This window comes from Chinchilla lanigera, unplaced genomic scaffold, assembly GCF_000276665.1.
Source record: "Chinchilla lanigera isolate Chin_1 unplaced genomic scaffold, ChiLan1.0 scaffold00008, whole genome shotgun sequence".
Classification (NCBI taxonomy): domain Eukaryota; kingdom Metazoa; phylum Chordata; class Mammalia; order Rodentia; family Chinchillidae; genus Chinchilla; species Chinchilla lanigera.
Genome location: NW_004955409.1, coordinates 29,224,040 through 29,246,817, shown reverse-complemented (window position 1 = coordinate 29,246,817; position 22,778 = coordinate 29,224,040). Strand labels below are relative to the sequence as shown.

At 36.5% G+C, this 22,778-nt stretch overlaps 1 protein-coding gene across 6 annotated transcripts in view; it reads right to left on the bottom strand.

Annotated features, from left to right (window-relative positions):
• The window catches only part of Heatr5a (HEAT repeat containing 5A), a 104,703-nt gene that overhangs the window by 65,935 nt on the left and 15,990 nt on the right, over positions 1-22,778 (bottom strand). For 4 of the 6 annotated variants that reach the window (XM_013510379.1, XM_013510381.1, XM_005376957.2 and 1 more), the window contains exons 6-12: positions 21,192-21,352; positions 19,360-19,615; positions 18,719-18,874; positions 16,648-16,898; positions 14,766-14,877; positions 9,474-9,626; positions 7,830-7,929 (exon numbers count right to left, since the gene is read on the bottom strand). In XM_013510379.1, coding sequence (XP_013365833.1) covers positions 7,830-7,929; positions 9,474-9,626; positions 14,766-14,877; positions 16,648-16,898; positions 18,719-18,874; positions 19,360-19,615; positions 21,192-21,352 — 1,189 coding nt within the window. The remainder of the gene's footprint in view (positions 1-7,829; positions 7,930-9,473; positions 9,627-14,765; positions 14,878-16,647; positions 16,899-18,718; positions 18,875-19,359; positions 19,616-21,191; positions 21,353-22,778) is intronic. The other 2 variants (XM_013510380.1, XM_005376960.2) reach the window with 1 other exon arrangement.

The following is a 22,778-nucleotide window of genomic DNA, read 5'->3' as shown; positions in this document are numbered from 1 at the left end:
ACAGGCTATTATTACTGTGGATAAACAGCAGATGGCAGGTTATAGCTTGAGATTGTAATTTGTGAAAAAGCTAGGGCTATAAATGTAGAGCTTGCAAAGGGTAATCCATCCACAAATGATAATGGTGAAACAGTTCATGCCAGTAAAGGCTGGTTTCACAATTTTAAAGTGAGAACTGGGGTTCAAAGTGCAACTAGGCATGAAGCAGCCAGTGCTGATGAAAGGGCTGCCGAAAACTACATATACTACTTCAAAATGATGACAAAGAGAAATGGTTTTTGCTCTCATCAAGTTTTCAACTGTGATAAAACTGGTCTTTTGTAAAAGAAAATGCCCAAGAGAACATAATTACCCAGGAAGAAAAGAAAATACCAGGCCATAAGCCTATGAAGGCTAGGCTAAGCTTATTGTAATGTGCCAATGCAAGTGGTGACCTTGGTTTATCACTCTGAGACTCCTTGAGTGTTCACAAAACATAAACTTGTGAAGAGCAGGGTAGGGGTCATGTGCAGATCTAACGCAAAAGCCTGGGTAACGAGTACTCTTTCAGTCTGGCCTGGTGATGCACGCCTATAATCCCAGCACTCAGGAGGCTGAGGCAGGAGAACTGCTGTAAGTTCAAGGCCAGCCTGATGTGCATAGTGAAACCCTACATCAAAAAACTCCCCCAAGAAACAAACAAACAACTAGAGTACTTTTTCTTGAGTGGATAAAGGAGGCTTTCTGTCCTACTGTTAAGAAATACCTAGAGGAAAAAAAAAATAAGAAATACCTAGAGGACAAAGGTTTACCACTCAAGGCTCTCTTCATCATGGACAATGCCCCTGCTCACCCATGAGATTTGGCTGAAGAATTCCCACGGTTCTCAGCTGTTTCTCCCACCTAAAACAACTCTACTGCAGCCTATGGACCAGCAGGTTATAGTTAAGTTTAAGAAGCTACCTATCAAGGAACTGTTCTTGAACTGCTTCTAGATGGTCTCAGATATAGACTTCGTCCTTTAAAAGTTCTGGAAGGAACATTACAACATCCTGTCCTAGTCAGCTGTGGTGGTGCACACCTGTAATCCTAGCTTGAAAAGCTGAGGCAGGAGAATCACCATTGAACTCGAGGCCATCTGGGACTCTGTAATAGAGTTCAGGGCCAGCCTGCATTACATAGTGAGACCCTGTCCCAAAAAACAAAACAAAACAAAATGAAAAAACAAACCAACATCCTTTCCTGTGTGGGGTTAACTGAGAAATCCTGGGCCAGTATCTAAGGGCCCTGAGTTCTGCTTGGAAGAAAGTGTGGCCTACAATTATACAGGAGTAGGACTTTGAATACTATGTAGAGGAGCCTTAGCCTTCAAATCACCCTGTGGTTGATGATACTGTCACTATAGCAGAGTCCATAGCTTTCAGGGAGACAGCGGTGATGCTGAGGCACTGGTGGAGGAGGAACACTCAGAGGAATTGTCCACAGCGGAACTTTAGCAACTTCTGCCTGAGCAACAGAAAATGGCAGCTGTGGAGCTTTCTGAAGACGAGTGGGGAGTATCAACAATCAGGGAAGCAAAGTTCTTCTTTTACAATAAAGGAAATCCTGAAAAAACAGGGAGAGCCACAAACATTTGTAGAGAAGACCCGTCCGGACAGAGAAAAGGCCAATAGTTGCACTCACTTGCTTAATGACAGTGTCATGTCACACTCCAGAGCAGTGTTAAAGGAAAGACAGAAACAGGAACTTTACATCAGTTTTTAGTTCTGAAAAACTTGAGACCTAGTGAGCCAGAAGCAGGTCCTTGTGGGCTGCAGACTCTCCCAAGGAGAGAAAGGACACCAGAGAGCCAGATTCCTGGTGTTCTCATGGAAGAGGACTCTTCTTCCAACTCTTTTTTGGAACCAGGAATCGAACTCAGGACCTCATGCTTGCCAGGTAGGCACAGTGCTACTGACAGTGGCTCTCTCCTTCCAAACAATTACCACCTTCCTTTTCATCCTCCCTTCCTGCAAGCCAAAGATGAAACAGAACACAGGACACAAAAACAAACCTATGCAAGTATAACCATTCAATTTTGCACAAAGAAGCCCAAATATATGTTGGAGAAAAGACAGCCTCTTTAACAAATGGTGCTGTATATTCACCTTGAAACTAAATGCCTCACCCTATACAAAGTCAATTTAAAATGGGTCAAAGGCCTAGGTATAAGACCTGAAACTTTGAAACTGCTAAAAGAAAACATAAACACTTAAAGCCATATAATCAAGCCTAGCAGCAAAAGAAATACTAGCAAGAATCAACAAACAGAGCTCAAACACAAAGTTTCTGTCAGCAAGGTAAACAACTAACCAAGTGACTGGGAGAAAATCTTTACCAGCTACTCTTCCTACAATGGATCGTTATCTAGAATATACAAGAACCTCAAAGTTTATTTTTTTGAGACAGGGTCTTACTATGTAGTTCAGGGTGGTCTTCAACTCACTATGTAGTCCAGGGTGGATGCAAACGCAGTGATTTCCCCTGCCTCAGCCTCCCAAGTGCTGAGATTACAGATGTGCAGCACCACCTCGTAGGAACTAAAAAAATTTAACACCAAAAAAATCGAAGAGCCCAATCAATAAATGGGCAAATGAACTGAACAGATACTTCTCAAATAAAGCAAATGGCTAATTAATATATGAAAAAATGTGTAACATCTTTAGCCATTGTGGAAATGCAAATCAAGACTACACTGGCATCCTATATTACACCCCATTCACAATGGCTATTACCAAGAGTACATAAAAACAAAAACAAAACCAGAAACAACAAATGCTGGTGAGAATATGGGGAAAAGGGAATCTTTCAGCACTCCTGGTGGGAATGTAAATTAGTATAGCGACTACATAAATCAGTATGATGTTTCTTCAAAATATTAAACATAGAGCTACCATTTGATCCAACTATACCACTCCTTAGCATATCCCAAAGCAACTGACGTCAGCATACTAGAGAGATACCCATATACGGATGTTTACTGTGGTACAATTTACAATAGCAGAGATATGGGACAAGCCTCATACATAAAGAAAATGTTGTACATATACACAATGGAGTATTATTCAGTGATAAAGAAGATTAAGATAAAGAGATTATTCAGTGATAAAGAAGAACGAAACTGCATTTTGAAGAAAAGGGATGGATCTGGAGACCATACCGAGTGAAATAAGCCAGACTCACAAACACAAACAGCACATATTCCCCTTAATATGTAGACTCCAAAAACAATGCCAAGAAAATAGAAGGGACACTAGTGCTAGACAAGATGAAGGGAAAAGGAGGTGGAGGGTCTGTTATGGGAGGTAAAGAGGTGAAAGATATAAGCAAAAAGTATTTTACACATTGAAATCCTCCCCAAAATGTGAAACTTGCAATGTGGGACAAGGGAGACGAAAGTGATTAATGTTATATGCACACAGAAATCTTCCAAAATGAAGCCCATTAACTTGTATAACCAATATAAAAAAGAGTGTGTGTATGGAGGAACCTCTGAAACCAAAAAAAATTAAAAATTAAAGCATTATGCCTTGTCATCCTTCAACACAGTGTGCCCATTCCAGTATTTCATTCATTCACTGACTTGTTGAATATTTCAGTCCCTCCTCTGGGCCAGGCACAATGGGTAATCTACAGAAAAAAGGCAGGGAAAGTAAAAACACGACCCCTATTCTCACAGAGCTTAGAGACCAACGCAAGCCATTCACACTCATCACGTGCAAGTGAGCATACAGTATAATTATAAAACCTATCACACAGTACAAAGAAAAAGTACAGGGGGCTCCGCAGGTACGTAACAGAGACTTGGTTTGATCAAAAAGAAGCAATAGTTACTTTGAGAAACAAAGAGCAAAGCAGAGCTGCCTAGTTGAAGTGTATCAATATATCCCCACACAAGACTACCTGCTCCCCCTAAATCTTGGGTGTCCTAATTTAACAACCTATTCTTTCTGTCCTACTTAATTACTCCTTAGCCAGATATTCACTTCAGAAGTTACGTATTTGATACTGAATATATATAGTCTCTGGTTTTTTCTCTTCCTTTTGAATCTCTACTGGCACCTACTGTTAGCTGACCAGAATTAGTAGGTTTAATACAGGCATTAGAGATCCTCCACATACCAGCTGTATCTTAACTTCCTAGTGCCCTTTTTTGATTCCCAGCTCCAGCCGCACCAGTCTGCTTAGTATTTCCACAGCATTATTTTCATGCCTCTCTACTTTGATTCTCACTGCTCTCTCAGATGCCCTTCTCTCTGTCTCTACCATTTAGTACTATTCACTTTTATACTCAAGTGCCACTCTCCTGTGACGTCCCTCCAAGTCCCAGGGCATAGTAACTGTCCTCCAAGTGTTCTCTGCAGCCCTCTACTGATAATTCTTTCGCACCTTGCTTTGTCAGCTGTTTCCTCATTCCTGGAAGACAGAGACTGTATCTAAATCATGCCGCTGTCTTCAAATTGCCTCTCACAGTGCTTTCTACACATAAGCAGACTGACTGAATGAATATACGTCACTTTGAAGATTAGAGGATTATGAAGCGTTGGGAACTTTGCTACTTTTTGTTATATTCAGTAGCATCAGGATCAGGGTATAGTATATATAGTATATATAGTATATATAGTATATATATAGTATATATAGTATAGTATATATAGTATACCAGTGAACCTCTGAAAAATGTTTTGTATACCATACTGGTTATGTTTTTAAGCATTTCCACTAAATTATAAACTTAGATGGAAACTGTCCCTTCTCTATACTTGTTTTTTACACATCCAAATACTTGTTTCATATACAAATTACTGATATGAAATAAAACTACTTGTAAACTAAAAGAAAAACGACCAAAGAAATGAAACAGGTAGTTATAAATGAAGGTCTTCCCCTACACACAAAAAAACCAACTCTTGACTGTTTTATAGTAAGACAGATGACTGTGACAGGTAACTCCAGTCTTATACAAATGCTCCCATGGAACTTGATGAAATACTTATTCATCTTCTCTTTTTTTTTTTTGAGACAGGGTTTTGCTGTGTAGTTCAGGCTGGCCTTCACTTCACTTGTGTTCACTATGTAGCCCAGGCTGGCCTCAAACTCATGGCAATCCTCCTGCCTCAGCCTTCCAAGTGCTGGGATTACAGGCATGTGCCACCATGCCCCATTATTCATATGATTCTAATGATAATAATATAACTGATTAAAAACTTGATGAGGACAATTCATGAAAATTTTAGAACTGTCCCACTATTGAATTTACATAGAAATTCCCAAGTTTATTAAAAAAAAGGTAGCATTTCCAAGCTGTTTATTTAAAGAATGCAACCAATTAAAAATTTGATCAAGACTTTCTTGCATTAAAGTTTATTGGATTAAACTATTTCATAAAAATCAAAATCTACTCATGATAAAAATATGGTAAATGTAAGATTATTCTCTTAGCTTAATAAAGGTAATCTACTAAAAGTATATAGCAAGCATAATTTTTATTAAATATAAGAAGCATTCCTTTTTCCTCTTTAACCACCTCTCTCTTTCTTCCCTGTTTGTTTAAAATAGAGGGTCTCACCACATTGCCCACCAACTAGCCTCAAGTGATCCTTCTGTCACAGTCTCCTCAGTAGGTGGGACAATATAGGCATATACCATTGCAACCAGCTTCTATTCAGTTTTAAAGTCAGTTATCTAGCTAGAACATAAGGGGAGAGAGACAGAATATGAATGAGGTACTGTAGAGGAAAATGCAGCAGCAGAAGTTATGTTTAACAGAACTTAGCAAGGTGGCTGGATATCAGACCAACTATAGAAGTAATAAACACATTATACATACCACAGTTATTCAATAATGGCAACAAAGAGATTAATGTCTTTACAAAAGGTTTGAAAGGGGAAGTCTGGGTTCTTTTTGCACTCTGTCCTTCCTGCCATGTAGGACACAGTATCTGTCCTCTCCAGAGGATATAGTAATAAGGTGCCTTCTTGGAAGCAGAGACCAGGCTCTCACTGTACACTAAGATCTTGATCTTGGACTCCTAGCTTTCAGAACTGTGAGAAATAAATTCTGATCATTATAAATCATCTAGTTTATTTTACTGTGGCAGCACAAACTAAGACAGATCTCTTCCTCACTCCAAAGAGAAAAATCAGTTCCAGATGGATTAAAGACTTAAATATCAAAGATAAAACTTGAAACATTTCAGACAGAAATATAAGAAAATGTAACTTTGCAGTAAAGCTTTTAAAACCAAAAGACAAAATGTACAGACCAAAAAAGTAAAAGACTGATACCCCTGACATTTAAATCAAGAATGCCTGTGAATCAAAAAAAATAGATGTTTTACTATTTGATGAATGGCGAAAGAATGACAACCTAAAAGATAAATAGGTTAAAGATATGTCTAGTGTTAATGCACACAGCCATTCAGTAGCTATGCCTACTTTTGAGTTACAATGACAGTCTAGCAATTGTAACATAAACCCTGTAGCCTACAAAGGCTCTAAAATATTTACTATCTGGCACTTTATAGGAGCATTTATAGCCTTTGTTCTACTTACAAGGATGACTGAAAATTACGGTGAATGTGTTTAAAATTTGTCATATTGCCACTAATCCCCCTCAAAACATTCCACCCTGCTGGAACACACTGATCCCATCATTCTCGCCACTTTCTGAAGCTGTTCTGGAAGGCCTCTTTAACTGCACTATCATGGTTGCCTTGACATCCTGAATTAATTCAAAACATTTAACCTTCTGTGGTTATTCTGACTCTGGGGAAGAGCCAGAAGTTGCATGATACCAGATCCAGTAATATGTGGACGATGATGTACCATGTTTTTACAAGACTGCCTATGTGTTGGGTAGCACTTGGCAGCAGCATTCAAATTTTTGATTGCACTGTGTAAAGATACAAACAAGGGCTTCCAGAGCTGCGTCAAACAACTGGCAGGAATGATGACAGTGTTTGCAGCACAGGTGAGTATTTTGAGGAGGGTTAACGACAATGTGTCTTTTATTGTAATAAACGTTAAGAATTTAATGGTTACCATATATAGTAATTCACGAATGCATCTGTTTGCAAAAAATTCAGTTCACAAACAAGGCATTTGGCAAAATTTTGCTTCTGTTTGCAAATTCTGCATTGGGTAATAAATACGAGCATGGTGATCTTCCCCAAAATCAAAAACAAATTTAAGTTTGTAAACCAAGGTCTTTTGATCACACCTCATATGCTGGATTCACAGGAGTTCACTTTATTATTATGCTTTATAAGCCATATTTTAATGTATTTTTATATATGTACAATATCATTAAACATTTTGGGAGAAGAGTTTCTCTACATGTTTTATTAATTTGGAAGTTATAAGTATTCATGATATTTATTGGTTTTTCTCTATTTCTATCATGTATGTATAACTCAAACTTAAGAAAAATACAAGCAAACAAAAAACTGAAACTGTTAACAAGCATCTGGTTCTGACGCACACAGAACAGCAGTAACAAACCAATAAAATGCCTACCTGAAAAGGTTAACAGGGTTAATATTTAATTTCTTGTTAAATCTGCCTGTAAGAAAAGTACATTATTCACCAAACAACTTTCCTTCCCTTTTCATATGTATTTTTCTTTCAAGATCCTAACCTTAAAAAAAAAAACAAAACACACAACTAAATGATTGCCTTCCTTTGCAAAAAGAAAATTATGAATCAACCATAGATACTTGCTCTGTCAGTGCATTCAAGGGATATTACATAATCAAAGGGTAACTCATTGCTCTTAGAAAATTTTATCAGTTGAAAAAGATAATGCTTACTGAGTTAACAAATCCACAGCACAAGGAATTGGTGGAAGAAGATGCTGAATTACTTCTTCAGAAAGGAGATCACCACAGTGGGAAACAAAGCTCTTGATAGCTGAAAAAGAAAACATACTAATATTCAGCATACTGAGAGCAACCAGGAAAAGAGCATTTGATTATGGTACAGCATTTGTATTTTTATTAGAAAATAAAGAAATGTACCAGAACCAAAAAACAATTCTAGGAAGTCTAGTATAAAAAGAAGCTAGTGCCTTCTGTCCCTAATGATTAAAAGGAAAACATCAACAACAAAAAAAACAACAAAAAACTTTTCTATGATTACTAAAAGGGATCAATAACTAAACTAAGAGAATGCTGTCTTCTGGGATTTTATTCAGCCTTTGAACACAGAGTTTAAGAAACAAATTAGCTTAAACTTTCAAATCTGTCAGTTTTAGCTGGGTGTGGTGGCGCACACCTGTAATCCCAGCACTAGGGAGGCTGAGGCAGGAAGATCGTCGTGAGTGCAAGACCAGCCTGGGCTACAAAGTGAGCTCAAGGCCAGCCTGAACTGCATAGCAAGACCCTGTCTCAGAAAAAAAAAAAAAAAAAAATCTGTCAGTTTTATACTAGTTCTATACAACCTTGTTGACTTGTCAGCATGTTAGGATTTAAAACTGTTATGAAACCAAAAACCTTCTATCTGGAGTTACTTCATGTATGAATTTCAAGATGACACTCACAATTGAGTTTTCACTTTTTTTTTCTTTAGACAGAGTCTTGCTATGTAATTCAGGCAGGCTTTGAACTCATTATTAGTTAAAATTAGCATGGTGGAATATTTTCAACAGTCTACATTAACTATTGTAAAGAAGTACAATTTTCATAGATGTACAGACTCAATGGAAACTATACTTCGTTAGTGTTATTTGTTTTTTTTTTTGCAGTACCTGAGCCTGAACTCATGACCTTGTGCTTGCCAGGAAGGCGCTTATGCCACTGAGCTATATCCCCAGCCTCGTTAGTGTTATTTAAATCAAATCCTACTATCTATAAAAAGAGGAATTGAGATCTATTTAAGATAAAGAAAACACTGAAAATTGGGAAGGAAGTTCAAAAGGAAAGAGAAACTGGGTTGGGGGACTCGAGAAAAGAAGGAAAGGAAAAGCAAAAGGAAAAAAGTATATAAAATATAGTTAAAATAGTTATACTAATTTCTCTTAGTTCATTGAAAAGACAGGTTTGTGCTAATATTGTTTGAACAATTGAATGCTGATATCCTGTACTCTGAGTAACTAATTTAAAGATAACAATACGCAATATATTAACCATTTTTACCCCCCATTATATTGTTTTGGAATTTCATTTTTTGTCTTTTTTCTTTAAAATAAAAAAATTTTTTAAAAAGACAAAGAAAGCAATCTTGACAGTTTTCTACTAGATTGCATCATGCATTAGCCTAAAGATTAGAACTCTCAAATTTGGTGTATTAGTTTATTCTGCAGTTACCATCATCAACCAATCTATTTTGTTCAGTTACAAAAATCATTTGAGGCAGATTTCCTCCTCCCCAAATTAAGTGACATATACAGTACATGTACAGCAAAGGATAGAGAAAAAGCCAAAGGAAAGGGAGATAACAGACTGAACTGAACCTACCACTGAGTGCACCAGCTCGTCCCTCCAGGGTGACTTGCCATGTAAATGAATCTCCTCGGCTCTTTTCTGTTTCCAGATCTTTAGGAGATGCTGGGAAGACACACTTCCACAACAGCAGAACTCGAGCAAGGTGATGACTGACAACTGCAGGACCTGAAAATTATTCAGCTTGTGACTACAAAACAATTCGAAGAGGCTACTCTTTAAAATTCTACTATTAAACAAGAATTTCCCTCTTAAATATATTTTAGCCAGACATGCTAGCACAGGCCTTTAATCCAAGAACTCAAGACTGAGACAAGAGGATCTCAAATTTGAAGCGAGCCTAGGGTACACACTGAAACTCCAACTCAACAAAACACCCAAAGAAACAAACAAAAACCCAAAACATATTTTAATTTACTACTGTAATAGTTTTTCTTACTTTCCCATTCCAAGTGAATCCACTACTGAATGAATTACTATGAGAAGGTACTGGAGACAGAAAGGAGTAACAAGGAACAAATGATAAACCTCGGGCTCTGTGTAAACTCTTTCACTACTGCTGAGACTCAGTTTATTATACGTATAAAATAAACCTGGTACCACCTGCACTACTTGTCTCCAAGCATTTGTCAGATCCAAATGACAGCATGCCCTTTGAAGTTTTTGGAAGGATCTATAATATACTACATTAATGGAAGATACAAGCGCAAATAACATATCCCTGATCTTCAGAATAATGGCACTATTTTTGGTATTGAGATTGAATCTAGGGGCTCACACATGATAAGCATACACTCTATTACTGAGCTGCATCCCTAGTCTCATATATTAACTTCTAACAGCAACTTACTCAGGTCAAGAATCAGATATGGCCAGGTACGGTGGTGCATGCTTATAGTACCAGCACTTGGTGGTTGAGGCAGGACTGCCATGAATTTTAGGCCAGGCTGGGCTACACAGTGAGTTCAAGGCCAGTCTGAACTATAATGCGAGACCCTGTCTCAAAAAGCCAAAAACCAAACCAAAACAACCTCCCGCCCAAAGGAATCAGACATGAAATACTTGAGAGCAACACTACTAAACTGAGTATGAATAAAAAAATCCCAATAATTAAAGGCAATGTACAGTAATAACATTAGCAATTTTAAAAGAGAAAAAACCTGAGAAAGAAACATAAAAATTAAAACCCACAGCTTTTCTCAACCAGTAATATTCTGGGGCTACCTGAAATTCTCCTATAAATGACTACTCCCCTTTTCTCATTCCCACATTAGCGTTGACCCCAGATCTTCCTTCTGTACTACAACAATAAAGCATAGACCTAAACTGGGTCTTGGAAGCATATGGCTTTGAGTAATAACCTGGCCCTGGGGCACTTATTAGTTTTCTAAGCCTGAAAGAGTAACACCTCATTTGTGCCTCTGTTCTCCCATGTATAAATGGAGATAATAACGTCACCTACCTCACAGGAGAGTATCCCAAGGCTTTTACAAGTTTATATACAGAACAGTGTTTGGCTCATGGTAGGCATTTATAAAAGGTTTGACATGCAAATATCATTCAAACATTTTACTTATTTCTACAGGAAGAGGTGTGCCTAGTAATAAAATGAAAGAGCAATCCCAAGTCCATTTTTTAATGTATACAATTTAGTACATTATAAACTTACTCATTTTTCTTCTTCTTCTTTTTTTTTTTTTTTTTGTATTGGGGCTTGAACCCAAGGCCTTTCTACTAATGATTTTTAATTTTATATTTTGAGACAGGGTCTTAATGAATTGCCTAGGCTACACTTGAACTTGTAATCTTCTTGCATCAGCCTCTCAGAGTGCTAAAATAACAGGTCCATTTATCTTCTGACTTGGTCTTTAGAAAATCTTGATCTTTTGCCTTTAGGAAAAGGCGAAACATGTTCAATGTTTGCTGCCCACTACTTTTTCCAGGAATGCAGCCCGGGGGCTTCACGCAACAGGCAAGTGCGCTACCAACAATCTACATCTCCAGCCCACTCACTACTTCCTTGATAAAGGAGTACCAACAAAACAAAATACCCAGCAGAGTTGGAATAAAAGAAGGAAACAAGTGAGGTAATGAAAGATAAGTGACTGCAAAAGGGTTATGTGTGTGCTGACTACTTATCCATGCACATTCCCACTTGTACACAATGAACTATAGGAGCAGAAAATTCTGAGGGCAAAATTTAGTCACATACCAATAAATTAATGTGCAGTCATTGAAAATATCCATAATTGAGAAAAGTTTCATATGTACAGTATTTGCCTTTGTACCCTCCTTAAGATATCTCACTAGCTTAATACTGGACAGTATACCATCTATTCCTAAAGAGGCATTAAGATAATGTCACTTTAGAGGCATATGAAGTAAGTTACTAAAAGTGTGCATAGTGTAACTGCAAGGTTAAAATATACACAAGTTTTTCACATCCAAGAATCCTGCACGTATCAAAGCCAACAACACACATACTTCATGAGCCATGCACAGATTATATAAGACACAGAGATATCTGTAGGTGAACCCAACTTGTTTTATATGGCATCATGTAAACTGGAAAGTGTAACAAAAAAGGTTACTAACTTTTGCAGCACACACACAAGCAGTGGATTTGATGAGATTTACTTCAGTTTATGTTGATACAGTGCAGTGCATATTGAAATAATGAAAAAATTATAAATTGTAAAGGGAATAATGAAAATACAGAAGAGATATGAAACCTGAAACCGTATTTAATAAAGCATTCAGATTGTTAGCTAAAATTTCCTTCACAAATGAAACAAGGTTCCTTGAAGAAATGGCTGATGGCAAGCCGGAGGCAGTTAAGGTACAACATGACACCCAGGATATTTTATCCCACAAAAACACGCCTGTTTTTAAAGAATTTAGGTTCACGTTAAAAGGACATGTGAACCAAGTTCCCAATGACCAAAAATAAGACAATTTGAGGATCAAAAGAAATAATAACTACATTGGAGCTCATGATGCTTAAAGACTTCACTGATCCCTTGTGAAAGTTACTAAGACTCTAATATACTGTAGTCAAAAAATAGGTAACAAAGGAAAAGAAAAATTCGTAAGAAAAATGAATAAAGTCCTAGAAAATGTAATTAAAAATTCATCAAAAATTTAGATCTTTTATAGTGATTATGAATATACAATAAAATATGATGCTCTAATTTTGTTAAAGGAGAAAGTACCTCCCATTGTCTGCAAATGGAATGACACTGGTTTTAAGAACTTTTATTAATATTATCATTAAACTACTTATTTACTAAGTAGTTTATTTCCCCTTTAATTTACTAACAGCATCAATATGGTAAGCATGGAAACACCCACCAAACAGCCAATGAAAGCTTCCCACATTACAGCAATAACATTGTAAAGTAAGGGTCTATGCTAGGGGCCAACGTTTTCTGTCATAAAGTATGTGAGTCTTAGAAAGCCATACACTTGCAATTACATATTCAATCTTTCTGCAGGACCTGACAGTCACAGGCAAACTTTGTAGACACAGAAAATTGACTCTCATATAATTCTTTTCTTAAAATTTAAAAATTTTAATTTTAATGGTAGCAAAGTTTTGTATTTGGTACAAGGCAAGAAAAGAAACAGGTTCTGCAGAGTGAGTCTGGGCCAAGGAAAATAAGTATGCTCTACAGGACAGAGCGGGCAACCATGAAGGGAAACAGTAGCTGACTTTCATATAATTCTTATCATCACAAAATATTCTCCTTTCATCTTTTTTACAACTATTAAAAACGTAATTCTTGAATCACAGACCTTATAACATTCATAGGAAGCTTTTATCCCTGACCATTACTGAAACAGGTGTGCAAACTACTGTGCATTATTTCTTCAGTTTTAGTCTAGTAGGTCCTGTGTAGTAGTAACCCTCCTGTGCGAGAGCACAGGCCCTGCTAAAATAAAGACCTGATTTGGTATTATTTTAAAAAAAATAAAAACAGGTAGCAAGCCAGATTTTGCCTCTCAGCTGAACTTGATCTAGTCCAATAAATTTCTTTAATCATCTTAAACAGTATTACTTAAAGTACTCACTCATTAATGATTATTTTAAGATCTGTTGAAGTTTTTTGTTTTTTTTAGAACTGGGAATCACTCAGGACCCTGTACTTGCCAGGCAGGCACTGTGCCACTGAGCTACATCCCCAGCCCTTTAAGATCCCTTTAAATGAAAGCACTTCATATATAGCCAGGTGCCAAAATGACTTACTGACCAAATCCAAGCAGTTATTTCATATCCTAGCGTTAACTCATATAATAGAGACTTCAAATATAACTATGATAAAATAATAAAATTAAGTTATAGGATATAAATAGTCATGACCATAAAGCAATTGATTTTTTTTTTTTTTTTTGGTGGTGGTACTACTTGCGATTCAATCCAAAGGTACTCTCTACTACTGAGCTACATCCCTAGCACATTTAAAAATGTTTTTATCTTGAGGCAAGTTCTCACTAAGTTATCCAGGCTGCCTTCAAGTTGTCACCTCTTGCCTTCATTCCCTAGTAGCTGAGATTATAGGCACAAGCCACAATGTTGGGCTCAATTACTGATTTGTAATAAATACAGTTTAAATGATCCCTATTCCCTTGAATGTTGTAAAGTCATTTATTAGGTGTTACTAATCTTTTTTTTTTTTTTTTTCCCGGTACCAGGAATTGAACTTATGACCTTGCACTTGCCAGGCAGGCGCTGTGCTGCTGAGCTAAATCCCCAGCCCCTAGGCATTACTATTCTTAAAAAATAATTATAAAACTAGATTTTTAGACTATGGTATGTTCTCTTGCCTATCCTTATACTATGGAAGCGTTTTTTTCTAAAGAGAGATGTTAAAGATTTTTGTAGATATTCAAGTCATTTTAAGCCTGAAAAATGATTAAATTAGTTTATCATACTTAAGGCTTATAAATTGATCTGGAAAAGAAATGAAATTCAAATGAGGTATCTGAAAACATTTTTTTAGCAATACAGTAAGTAAATGTCATTTTTATTTTTTTGAGACAGGGTCTCACTATACTGCCCAGGCTGGCCTCAGACTCCTGGGCTCAATGACTCACCTGCCTTAGCTTTTTGAGTAGCTAGGACTACAGGCCTGTGCCAGGTGCATGATGGTAAATGTCTTTTTAAGGTGACCACTAGCAGGAAAATATTTGTGTGGACATTTAAATTGATACAGATTAAAGTTAATATCCACAAACAACATATACTAATCCTTTTGCTCAGAAAACAAAGTATTTCATAGTTATATCAACCTTCTACAGCACTGTTACCTAATGTCATAAGAGCAGCGATCAACAACCATCCAGCTTGTGTGCGCTGAGCTGAAAGGCGACTGTTTTGAGCAGCAGAACACAGCAAATCCTCTGCTAATGCCATAATAATCTGTGTATGAATGGAAGAACAAAGCAATAAAAATCAGTTTATAATTTAGTGGACAAATAACAGCAACTAATTATAAACTCTGGAAAAATTAACTCATATATAATAAAGTGATGAAAGACTGTCATTCATGCATTCATGTAGACACGATCAGATAAATCATACAGGAAAAAAGTATAAAAATAATAAATTTTCAAGGTTAAATACTGGTATATTAGAGTCTTAGCAATTTATACTGCTCCGTGGAACACAAGTGGCAATGTCGTAAGCCTTCAAACATAGCTGTATAGATTATTACTATTATTATTAGCAGGGTCTTGCTATGTAGTCCAGACTGGCCTTGAACTCATGGAGATCCTCCTGCCTCTTCCTGAGGGCTGAGACTATAGGCCTGCACCACCATACCTGGCTTTGCTGTACAAAATTTTAACTTATATTTAGTGTTAACCAACTACCTTTTTTGATCAGTTATTATCAGAAAGGTTTCTTTCATATAGTAATCTCCCTTTTTATTTATTTTTAAGACACAGTCTCATACAGTCCAGCCTGGCCTTAAACTTGCTATGTAACCCGAAGTGGCTTCAAAATTGTGATCCTCAAGCCTTCAGCCTCCTTAGTGCTGGACCATAGGCATGCTCTTTCTAAAATTTGATATACAACTTGTGATACTTCAGTGGCAACATACTACCAGGGTTGAAAGCAGTCAAAATAGTCTTCTATTGAGGTGTCCGAATAGAGTGAAATTCGTAAGATGTCAGTAAAAAAAAGTTTTAAGAAACAACAGAACCAGATGTAATATGTCTGAGAAACTTCTGTTACCAAATACTAATGCAACCAAGTATCAAGCTTCATAAAGAAGATTAGTGTATTTTGACATGTTTACAATGGGATAATTTGTATGTCTTGTTGCCAGGTTGCTTAAACAACTGGTCTTACATGCATGACTATCCCATCGGGTGACTTTTTAATTAACTTTATTAGTAAAAAGACAAATTAAATTGATTAGATCCACTGGTGGTTCACAGAGTGTTAAAATAACTAACCAATGTACTACTAATTTAGGACTACCTGTAGTCAATATAGTTAGCTGATGGATGGCACTAAAAAAATAAGGACACAGTAAACCATTTTAGTCTAATCAGGACAAACAGACATTCTCTAAGAAATTTCAATATATTTCAAATACAATGTGGAGATGAGAATCTTAACTGAATTAATGAGATGTGAGGATAAGTTTAATTAGATATATGCGATGAAGATTCTTTACTTAACAAAATGTGTTAGTTCAGAATGTAACTAAAATAATAAACTTAAATAATATATGACCTCCTAAAGTTGCAACCACCTTATTCCATTCCAATGGCACTGAAAATGCTCAAATTCTGTGGAATTTCTGATGTTCTAAAATTGTGTTCTGTAGAGCCCACGCCATGGAGGACATACTATAAAACTCAACAATGACATAAAAGTGACAGTGAGAAAGACAGAAATAATAGTTATCTATTTTCTCAGAGATGTATGAAGTTATCATGTGTTTACTATCAAACAAATCTCCAAAAACTTGCAAGCACTATTCTTTGCCTATTTTATATGTTCTAGATTGCATAAATTTTTTCTTCAGTTGACTTCAAAATTCTTTCTACATGATAACTGAGCTATTGAATCATTAAAGTGGCTTGCATAGTTTTGACTGGGAAATATACAAAAACCATGATGTTTTTAGGAAAAACTTGAAACATTATTATTATTATATATAAAAGATGAAACCATTACCTTGCCCTTTCCATGAGGAATTCCCAAAGGACAATGTCTCACTGCTCCCAGCAAAGCTGCCACAGCAAAACTAAAGCCAGTTACTGCTTCAGGTGAAGACTTTAGTACAGTAAGCCGTTCAAGGCAGCGATCTAAGAGAGGCGTTAGGTAGCAAGGTAATGCAACAGCGATACAGCGTAAACACCAAGCTGCTGCTAGTCGGACGGAAGTGCTAGGATGAAGAACAACTGAAATGACACTGTCGAGAAGGCCTGAAAGAACAGAACAAACAAAAAATGCAGAAATAAAGATATAACTCAGTTAAAAAAATACTCAAAAGAATGGTCACCTGGACATTAGATATTTTTATTAAAAGCCAGTTAGAATAAAAACAAACTAAGTAGTACCTAACTAATAGTAGTTTTTTTTTTTAAACCTAGAAGTTGAGGCTGGATATTGTGGTACACACTTGCAATCCCACTTCTCTGAAGGCTGAGGCAGGATTGCAAGTTTGAGCCCAGCCTAGACAACTTAGCTTTGACAACTTTCAAATGAAAAAATATAAAAATGACTGAGAATGTAGGCAGTATGAAGGCCCTGGATTCAATCCCCAAAATTGAAAAGAGAAAGAAAAAAAAGGGAAGAAATGGAATATAGCCAACAGCAAGGAAAAAAAAGTATATACAAATTCAAGATATTCCTTCAAGTCAGGCACAGTGGTTCACACATTAAACCCAACACTTCAAAGCCTGAAGCAGAAGGACTCAAGTTCAAGTCCAGCCTGGACAATTTAGCAAGACCTTGTCAAGATAAAAAGTAAAAATGGGTTGGGGATGCCACTGCACCACTAGCTTCAATCCCCAGAACCACTCCCGCAAACGAAGTGTATAGAGTACTTGCCCGCATGCATGAGGCCTTGGGTTCAATCCCTAGCACTCCAAAACAAGAACAAAACATAATCAACTGCTACTTAAATAATGTGTTCCAGATTTATATCACTTATAAGCACAAATGTAATATAAACCTTTTCATTCAGCAGGAAATGTGTAACAAAAAAGGACAAACCCCACAAAAAATGACTTTTTGTTGAAACAGGGTCTTGTTATATACCAGTACAAGGAAGCTTTGAATCATTACATAGCTAGGCCGGCCTCAGACTCCCAGTGATCCTCCTGCTCAGTTTCCTGAGTGCTGGGATTACAGACATGCACCATGACGCCTGGCCCAATGACTCTGTGCCTACACCAAAAATCACTAAAAAAACCCAAAAAAGTATCTATATATATAAAATTATTACTATTATTATTTTGTCTTTTTGAGACAAGGTTTTGTTATGCAGTTCAGCCTGGACTTGAACTTGCAGTGATCCTTGTGCCTCAGCTTCCTGGGTGTGGAGATTACAGGTGAGTGCCATGGTATGGGAATTATATCTCAATAATATCTTGATAGAATTATTCTAGAACTGATTAATTTTCAGAAAGAAAATAAAGCCTACTTCTTTTTTTTTTAAAAGCTGTCCTCTGCCTTGGGAGGTCAAAGTCTGCTTTAGAAGACGTGAGGATCTGATTTACATGTACCACATATATATATATATATATATATATATATATATTTTTTTTTTTTTTTTTTTTTTTTGACTTTTTGAGACAGGGTTTTACTATGCAGGTCAGGCTGGCCTTAAATTCACTTTGTAGCCAAGGTTTGCCTCAAACTCACAGAGATCCTCCTGCCTCAGCCCCCTGAGTGCTAGGATTATAGGCATGTGCCACCATGCCCAGAAACATTAATGTTTTAACTATAGTGAAGAATTCATGTTCACTTCTCTTTTAAGTTTTTCCATATTATTTTAAACATTTCAAGAAAGACAGAGGAAGACTTTGAGGACAGCCTTTAATTACAAAAGCAAAACAAAAAAGGGTAAAACCCCCTCACATATATTCATATTTTAAACACTCCTGATCACATTTTCTTCTTTAAATATCTTTAATAAGTCTACAGAGGAATCTATAATGAATAAGCTATGTGAAGGAGATTTTCTTACTTGAACATAAATAAAATATAAGGTATTCAGATGAGTCAACAATAGGTATACCTATACTTGAGTCCTGCAGCAAAGGGGCAGCTGTGGTACCCAGATTACATGTGAGAGTTCCAAGTTCTTGTAAAGCACATACTAACATATGCTGGCTGGCTGATACATCCGTGGAACCAGGCCGGGTTTCCAAATTACCATCACTCAATACAGCATCTGACAGAAACATAAGAATTAACTATGCATCACTGTTTTATAAAAATATATAGAGTAGGTGTTCAGAGCAGAAAAAAATACAAAGGCAAATCCTAATACAGTGCCGCCTGATGAGTATGAAACCCTCAAGGCACTAACTAAAATGCTTCAATGGGGAGCTGCATCAATAGAGAATGAGGGGAACACAACAGATCTAATTAACACAACCCGATCACAGACCCCTTATTACTCCTTTAGAAAGAGGCAATGACAAGGAGAACTCATGGGAAACTAAAAAATATTCCAATACAACATCAAGACAACAAACAGACTTACAACAATATTACAGGATCTGAAATGGACTGTTTCAAAAAAAAATTTACCTTTTATAGGAAGCACAACATAAATTCTGAGGAAACATTATCACCAAGCCTTCAAGATTTTCATATTAATATAGTACTGTAGCTTTAGCATTGTTAAAACAGACTGCCTTCACAGATTCATACCCACAACTTTCTTCTGCTTCCAGATGGCCTGACAGATATCCTTTGCAGCAGCCATTTGAGCCTTTTCTCCAAGCAGGCCTCCTATGGTAGCTCGGAGGATAAATGAAACACACCGGCGACAGCAGACAGCATCGATATGAGTTTGGGTGGCTTTAGGGTGTGACTGTGACACAAGGCTTAGGACATGAGAAAGAAAGACAGCAAAATTTTTTTCTAGCCATGCTCCTCCTAATGTTGAAACAAACACCACGTAAGCCTAAAAAAGAAAGGAGTTTTATCTTCAAAATTTAATCACTTCAACTCCGCATTAATATTTTCTACACAACATGTAAAATATTCTCCACAAACTACACTTTCCTCATTTATAGCCACCTGATAAATATAAGTGAAGCACTACTTGTTTATTTAAAGACAAAGCAGAACAGCGTACTCCTTCCAGTGAAATTTCATTTATGCTGCCTTTGCTTTATTTTGCTCAGACTGCAAATTTTCAGGACGAAAAAAGAAAAAAAAAATAAAATAAAATTTCAGGACAGCTGGTATTTCCAGCTAACTTGTAAGATGTGCCTGTGGCTTTTCTGAACAAAAGTTCCAAGAAATTTACCACTCTGAGCAAGAAAACTCAGTTTAAACACATGAAATCATGGGAGATTGAGGCAAGAGGATAACTGTGAGTTTGAAGCTGGCCTGGGCTACAAAGTGAGTTCAAGTCCAGGCTGAACTGCAGAGCACAACCCTGGCTCAAAAGGAAAGAAAGAAAGGAAAGAAAGGAAAGAAAGGAAAGAAAGAAAGAAAGAAAGGAAAGAAAGGAAAGAAAGGAAAGAAAGAAAGGAAAGAAAGAAAGAAAGAAAGAAAGAAAGGAAGAAAGAAAGAAAGAAAGAAAGGAAAGAAAGAAAGAAAGAAAGGAAAGAAAGAAAGAAAGAAAGGAAAGAAAGAAAGAAAGAAAGAAAGAAAGAAAGGAAAGAAAGAAAGAAAGAAAGAAAGAAAGAAAGAATGAATGAATGAAGTGCTCCAGCTCCAATACCATAACTGAGAGAATTCAGTTCCAGAAATCCGAGGAACATTTATAGTGGTAAATCACTGCTCTTTATTTTCACGTTAGTAGTTTGTTTTACTCTCTATATACAAAGACAAGTACTTTTCTTAAATACATAATCTGTTCTTTTGAAACACAGTTGACGACTGCACGAGGAAACATTCCTTTGAAGTCTACATATAGTATAAGGCAATGTGAAGTTTTTACAAGTATAAGTTTGTTTTGAACCATAATGGCATTTAGAAAAAAAAAAACTTGAGGAAAGAACACAGAAACCTTTGTGTTATCTCACTCTAAAATACTTTTTCTAAGGGTTTAGCTTTTATAATTGTTTAGGACCAAAATTAAAGCACTGAGGTAAATTATATGCTCTTTTACTTAGGAGTTAACCGTACATAAAAATAAATTAAAAAAAGAAAGTCAACCATATAAAAACATTTATTGTGTCCATGCTAAGTAACAGGTACCTAATAGCTTAAAACGAACTGTATAAGCACCAATAAACACAACAGAAGAAATTTTAAAGCACAACTCATATTAATGTTCAAGGACTAGAAAAAGATGTGCATGTTCCAAAGGAAATAAAAGTCCCCCACTTACTAGGAACTTAAACATACTGTGGGTATTAAGATTTTCTTACTTGTAACCTAGTTTTTAAAAATATTTTGGCCATTTTATCTATTTATAAATAAGAGCACATGAGTGATCCACACAGTATCACTTCATAGAGTCAGATAGTAAAATTTTCATTACAGTCAGTGAGAATGACATTTAGATACCAATTTGTGATTCCAACCTGAGTAACTCCAACTCGAACATCTCTGCTGACTGAGCTGGTTCCTTTCAGCATATCTCCACTGGCTCGAAGAAATCCCGAACTCCCACGTAGAAACCCTGTTCCTAGTAATTCCAGCACTTCCTCCAGAGATACTTTGCGAATGCTGTGACGTGAGGCTGCTATGACAAAGAACAAAACGAAACTATGATTCACATTTTATAAGACTAAATTTTAGTGCATGTTTTGGTTTTTTTGGGGGTGCTAGCAATTGAACCCAGGGCCTTGCATATGCTCAGCACATGCTTTGCCACTGAGCTACAACCTCAGCCCCATTAACGCATGATTTTGATTTGTAAAGAGCCAGAATATTAACAAGCTAAAAATTCAAAGTACAAAATTTATAGGACATCCTACACATGAATACACAAAAAAAGTCGGACAAGTTTTCAAAAACGACATTATGAAAGTGTGTGCTTCTTTAAGATCCTGACCCATAGTTCCCTTTCCTCAAACAAGAGTTTAAGAGGCTAATAATCTTTTTTGGTAAGGGGATTGAGCCCAGGGCCTTGTGCATATCTGGCAAGTGCTCTACCACTGAGCTACAGCCACAGGCCAGGCTAACAGTCCTTTAAAGGGAAAACATAAAAGTTGCTCTACTTTTCTACAAATGAAAATGTTATACATTGCCTTAAAAATTCTTCTGAAATACCAAATATGCCAAAACATAATTTTCTTTTTCCAAATACTTTAACTTTTAATGAAATTCATGTAAAATAACCACCATATTCTGTCTTTAAAAATGTTCAACTGGCAATGCAACTTTTGTTATTCTGTCTGTGAAGAAATTAAAACTGATTACTACTAAAACTACTCAGCTGGCTCTTCGGTTATAATAAACATTAGACAGAGAAGGAACATTTAAAGCTGCTTTCAGTTTGACACAGCTGAATTTCTCACTTGACTATCTACAGAATAATACCTCCTCTAAAAAAATCCACATTCCCCTTCTCATTTTTCTTCTGAAAATTAACAGTAACAGTCTCTGACCCTTATTATAGATTCAAATCATATAGAAGAGGAATAAACTTTAATTAGTGTTATAAACAACAACACAATGTACACTCTCGTCCGAAGAGGGAAAAAAATCGGAGACAAATGAAAATCTATCTTGGCACTTGGGAGAGAAACATTATTAAGTAGTACAAAATCAATCCCTTCATGGGTCATAAGTTCTAGGGAGAGGTAATAAATGTAATACACAACTAAGTAAATTATATATTAAAAAGTAATTAAAAGCCATACATTAAATAGACTAAGATAAGTGAGGTCAGGAATACTGGAGAAGGAAGTATTGTTACTTTAAATATGGTTGTTGGGGTAGGAGTCATTGAAAGAGTGCTATCTAAACACTGTTTGAATGTATTAAGGAAATTAGACATGAGGCTATCTGGAAGGTTTCAGGCAGAAAAGGCAGCAATGGCAAAAAGTCCTGGAGGAGGGACAGGATGTCCAATGTGAGCAGTGTGACTGGAGCAACAGAGAAGGTCCAGTCAGAGGTGGGCCAAGCATATAGACTGGCTGTACTGTACATCAGTGTGGGAAGAA